At 51.6% G+C, this 5,452-nt stretch overlaps 1 protein-coding gene across 3 annotated transcripts in view; it reads left to right on the plus strand.

The window, feature by feature from the left end:
• LOC122561334 (steroid 17-alpha-hydroxylase/17,20 lyase) overlaps window positions 1-2,882 on the plus strand; it is a 24,275-nt gene extending 21,393 nt beyond the window's left edge. Inside the window, exons 8-9 of one of the 3 annotated variants that reach the window (XR_006314990.1) lie at window positions 1,552-2,208; window positions 2,257-2,882. Coding sequence is in view for 1 of the 3 variants with exons in the window: in XM_043713043.1 (XP_043568978.1) it covers window positions 1,552-1,820 (269 nt within the window). In the remaining 2 variants the exon portion in view is untranslated. Of the gene's footprint in view, window positions 1-1,551 lie in introns of all 3 variants that reach the window. The other 2 variants (XR_006314991.1, XM_043713043.1) reach the window with 2 other exon arrangements.
• Window positions 2,883-5,452: the final 2,570 nt, after the last annotated feature.

A 5,452-nucleotide genomic window follows, 5' to 3' on the forward strand; every position in this document is an offset into this window, starting at 1 on the left:
GTTTTGCAATTCCTGTGGTGGCAGGGGAAGGTGCCAGGAGGGGAGGGGGCTTGTTAGGGGGTGTGGACGGTCTTAGCGGAAAGCGGATGGGGCGGAAAGGGAAATGTATTCCTGGTGGTGGGGTCCGTTTGTAGTTGGCGGAACTGTTGGTGGATGATGCAATTTATGCGGAGGTTGGTGGGCTGCAAGGTGAGGACCAGGGGGGTTCTGTCTGTCCTTGGGAGATATTTCATCCGGCCCTGGAGATATATCGACTTTTAAACCACTCCGAACCTCCTCTCTGTCTATCCTAACTTCTTTAAGTATTTCACAGACCCTCCTCGGATTTCTATATCCACATCGTTCCTCTCCCTTATCAATACCAACACAAACTATTGATTTAGAACTCTGTCCTTTAAAACTGTCATCCAGAGATGCTCTCGATCTCCCTCAGTTTTTGATTGATAAGGCAGCCAAAGGTTATGGGGAGAAGGGGAGGAGAATGGGGTTGAGAAACGTATTAGCTGTGATCAAATAGTGGAGCAGACTTGATGGGCCAAATGGCCTAATTCTACTCCAATACGTGATGGTCTTAAGCGTCAACCACATTGCTGTGGGTCTGGAGTCACATGTAGGCCAGACCAGGTAAGGATGGCAGTTTCCTTCCCTAAAGGACATTAGTGAGCCAGATGGGGTTTCCCATCAATGCTGTCATGATCATGATTACACTCTGAATTCCAGATTTTTATTGACTTCAAACACCACCATCCACCTTGGCTGGCTTTGAGGCTGGATTCCCCAGAACATTACCTGGGTCAGCTGGGTGAATTTTTACAATGATTGACAATGGTCACCCTCACTGAGACTGCCTCTCAGCTGCAGAGTTGAATTTAAATTCCCCCAGGCTGCTGTGGTGGGAGGTGACAGTGTCAGCCTGGCTTTCTGCATCCCTTGCTCAGTGACGCTTATCACCACAACATCACCTTCTCACTGGATGAAAATCAGTCTTTTTACACATGGTGGGGGATTTTGGTGTGGAGTTTGCTCCATATCAGAATTGTGGAAGTGAGGACCATCAATCATTTCAAGAGGAAATTGAATGAATACTTGTGTGAAATAAACTTGCAAGGGGTTTGTAGAGAGTGGGATTGTTCTACAAGGGGCTGGTTTGGATACATAGAATCCCTACCATGTGGAAACAGGCCCTTCAGCCCAACAAGTCCACACCAACCCTCTGTAGAGTAACCCACCCAGATCCGTTCCCCTACTCTATATTTACACCTGACTAATGCACCTAACCTACACATCCCTGAACAATTTAGCATGGCCTATTCACATCTTTGGATTGTGGGAGGAAACCAGAACACCAGGAGGAAACCCACTCAGACACGGGGAGAATGTGCAAACTCCACACAGTCAGTTACCAGAGGCTGGAATCGAACCTGGGTCCCTGGGCACACTGAGGCAGCAGTGCTAACCACTGTGCCACCCCAATACAATAGGCTGAATGTTCACCTTCTTCATCGTGTTGACTATGAAACTTAAAAGAACCTCTTTTATTCTGTATTCCAGGCCGATTCCTGGATGAAAATGGGAAACACATTTATTCACCTTCCCTGAGTTACATGCCGTTTGGTGCCGGGGTCAGGGCTTGTCTTGGAGAGATGTTGGCCAGGATGGAGATCTTCCTCTTCTTGTCTTGGTTTCTTCAGCGATTCAGGGTCAGCGTTCCTCCAGGTCACCCCCTGCCAGATTTGGGAGGAAACGCTGGGATTATCCTTCAAGCAGAAAAGTTCAAAGTCCAGCTCCAGCTCTGGAACGCCTGGGAAAATAGGGAGTAACCCGACTGAAGGACAAATTGTTGCTCCAGCTGCAAGCACTCTTCATGACGCAGCTCACTGTGATAGGGCATTGCAATGAATTGGAAACCTGAGCACCCCGAGGGACCACGCCTGAGCAGCCCCAAGGGATTACTCCTGAGCAGCCCCAAGGGATCACTCCTGAGCAGCCCGAGGAATCACTCCTGAGCAACCTCAATGTATTACTCCTGAGCAGCCCCAATGTATTACTCCTGAGCAGCCCCAAGGGATTACTCCTGAGCAGCCCCAAGGGATCACTCCTGAGCAGCCCGAGGAATCACTCCTGAGCAACCTCAATGTATTACTCCTGAGCAGCCTCAATGTATTACTCCTGAGCAGCCCCAATGTATTACTCCTGAGCAGCCCCAATGTATTACTCCTGAGCAGCCCCTAGGGATTACTCCTGAGCATCTCCAAGGGATTACTCCTGAGCAGCCCCAAGGGATCACTCCTGAGCAGCCTCAATGTATTACTCCTGAGCAGCCCCAATGTATTACTCCTGAGCAGCCCCAAGGGATTAGTCCTGAGCAGCCCCAAGGGATTACTCCTGAGCAGCCCAAGAGATTACTCCTGAGCACCTCAAGGGATTACTCCTGAGCACCCCAAGGGATTACTCCTGAACAGCCCAAAGGGATTACTCCTGAGCACCTCAAGGGATTACTCCTGAGCACCCACAATGTATTACTCCTGACCAGCCCCAAAGGATTACTCCTGAGCAGGCCCAAGGGAGTACTCCTGAGCAGCCCGAGGGGATTACTCCTGAGCACCTCAAGGGATTACTCCTGAGCAGCCCGAAGGGATTACTCCTGAGCACCTCAAGGGATTACTCCTGAGCAGCCCGAAGGGATTACTCCTGAGCAGCCACAATGTATTACTCCTGAGCAGCCTGAGGGATCACTCCTGAGCAGCCCCAAGGAGTAACTCCTGAGCACCTCAAGGGATTACTCCTGAGCAGCCTGAGGGATCACTCCTAAGCAACCCCAAGGGATTACTCCTGAGCAACCCCAAGGGATTACTCTTGAGAACCCCGATGTATTACTCCGGAGCAGCCCCACCAAGGGATTACTCTTGAGAACCCCGATGTATTACTCCGGAGCAGCCCCAAGGGATTACTCCTGACCACCCCAAGGGATTACTCTTGAGCACCCCAAGGGATTACTCCTGAGCACCCCAAGGGATTACTCCTGAGCAGCCCCAAAGGATTACTCTTGAGAACCCCAATGTATTACTCCTGAGCAGCCCCAAGGGATTACTCCTGAACAGCCCCAAGGGATTACTCTTGAGAACCCCAAGGGATTACTCCTGAGCAGCCCCAAGGGATTACTCCTGATCAGCTCAAGGGATTACTCCTGAACACCCCAAGAGATTACTCCTGAGCAGCCGCTAGGGATTACTCCTGAGCACCTCAAGGTATTACTCCTGACCACCCCAAGGGATTACTCCTGTGCAGCCCCGAGGGATCACTCCTGAACAGCCCCAAGGAATCACTCCTGAGCAGCCTGAGGGATCACTCCTGAGCAGTCCGAGGGATCACTCCTGAGCACCCCGAGGGATTACTCTTGAGCACACCAAGGGATTACTCCTGAGCAGCCCCAAGGAATCACTCCTGAGCAGCCCCAAGGGATCACTCCTGAGCAGCCCCAGGGATCACTCCTGAGCACCCCAATGTATTACTCCTGAGCAGCCCCAAGGGATTACTCCTGAGCACCTCAAGGGATTACGCCTGAGCAGCCCCAAGGGGTTACTCATGAGCACCTCAAGGGATTACTCCTGCGCAGCCCCAAGGGATTTCTCCTGAGCTCCCCAAGGGATTACTCCTGAGCACCTCAAGGGATTACTCCTGAGCAGCCCCATGGGATTACTCCTGAGCACCCCAAGGAATTACTCCTGAGCACCTCAATGGATGTCTCCTGAGCAGCCCCAAGGAATTACTCCTGAACAGCCCCAATGGCTTACTCCTGAGCATCTCCAAGGGATTACCCCTGAGCTGCCTCAAGGGATTATCCTGAGCACCCCCAATGTATTACTCCTGAGCAGCCCCAAGGGATTACTCATGAACAGCCCCAAGGGATTACTCTTGAGAACCCCAAGGGATTACTCCTGAGCAGCCCCAAGGGATTACTCTTGAGCACCCCAAGGGATTACTCCTGATCAGCTCAAGGGATAACTCCTGAACACCCCAAGAGATTACTCCTGAGCAGCCCCTAGGGATTACTCCTGAGCACCTCAAGGTATTACTCCTGAGCAGCTCAAGGGATTACTCCTGTGCAGCCCCGAGGGATCACTCCTGAGCAGCCTGAGGGATCACTCCTGAGCAGTCCGAGGGATCACTCCTGAGCACCCCGAGGGATTACTCTTGAGCACACCAAGGGATTACTCCTGAGCAGCCCCAAGGAATCACTCCTGAACAGCCCCAAGGGATTACTCCTGAGCACCCCAAGGGATTACTCCTGAGCATCCCCAAGGGTTTATTCATGAGCAGTCCCAAGGGATTACTCCTGAGCAGCCCCAAGGGATTTCTCCTGAGCACCCCAAGGGATTACTCCTGAGCACATCAAGGGATTACTCCTGAGCAGCCCCATGGGATTACTCCTGAGCACCCCAAGGAATTACTCCTGAGCACCTCAAGGGATGACTCCTGAGCAGCGCCGAGGGATTACTACTGAGCACCCCAAGGGATTACTCCTGAGCAGCCCCAAGGGATTACTCCTGAGCACCCCCAATGTATTACTCCTGAGCAACCCCAAGGGATTACTCCTGAGCACCTCAAGGGATTACTCCTGAGCAGCCCGAAGGGATTACACCTGAGCACCTCAAGGGATTACTCCTGAGCAGCCCTAAGGGATTACTCCTGAGTACCTCAAAGGATTACTCTTGAGCAGCCCCAAGCGATTACTCCTGAGCACCCCCAGGGATTACTCCTGAGCAGGCCCAAGGGATTACTCCTGGGAACCCCAAGGAATTATTCCTGAGCACCTCAAGGGATTACTCCTGAGCACCTCAAGTGATTACTCCTGAGCAGCCCCAAGGAATTACTCCTGAGCACCCCCAAGGGATCACTCCTGAGCAGCCCCAAGGAGATTACTCCTGAGCAGCCGAAGGGATTATTCCTGAGTGGCCCTTAATACGTTTGCACCTTAATAGTTTGAGGCCAGCATTCTGGCAGGCAGGTTTGCTACTGCAACACAGCTGCATTTAAACTAAATAGTGGGGGGGGAGGGGACAAACTGGATGTTTAAGAAGGAAATTGAAGGGAAAGTTAGAACAAGGGAAGTCAAGAAAGACAACGGTATCAATGAAGCGGAAAACTCAAAAAGGGATCATGCCATAAGGTTGAGTGAAATAGGGGTTGATGGGAAGGGTGAGGGCAGTAACAAATTAAAAATACAATATATGAATGCATGAAGCATTAGAAATAAGGTGGATGAGCTTGAGGCTCTTTTGGAAATTGGCAGTTACGATGTTGTGGGGATAACTGTGACGTGGCTTCAAGTGGACAGGGCCTGGGAAATGAATATTCAAGGCTACACGTGCTATCGTAAGGACAGACTGACGGGCAGAGGGGGTGGAGTGGCCTAGTTGGTAAGGGAGGATATTCAGTCCCTTGCGCGGGG

This window comes from Chiloscyllium plagiosum, chromosome 22 (genome assembly GCF_004010195.1).
Source record: "Chiloscyllium plagiosum isolate BGI_BamShark_2017 chromosome 22, ASM401019v2, whole genome shotgun sequence".
NCBI lineage: Eukaryota > Metazoa > Chordata > Chondrichthyes > Orectolobiformes > Hemiscylliidae > Chiloscyllium > Chiloscyllium plagiosum.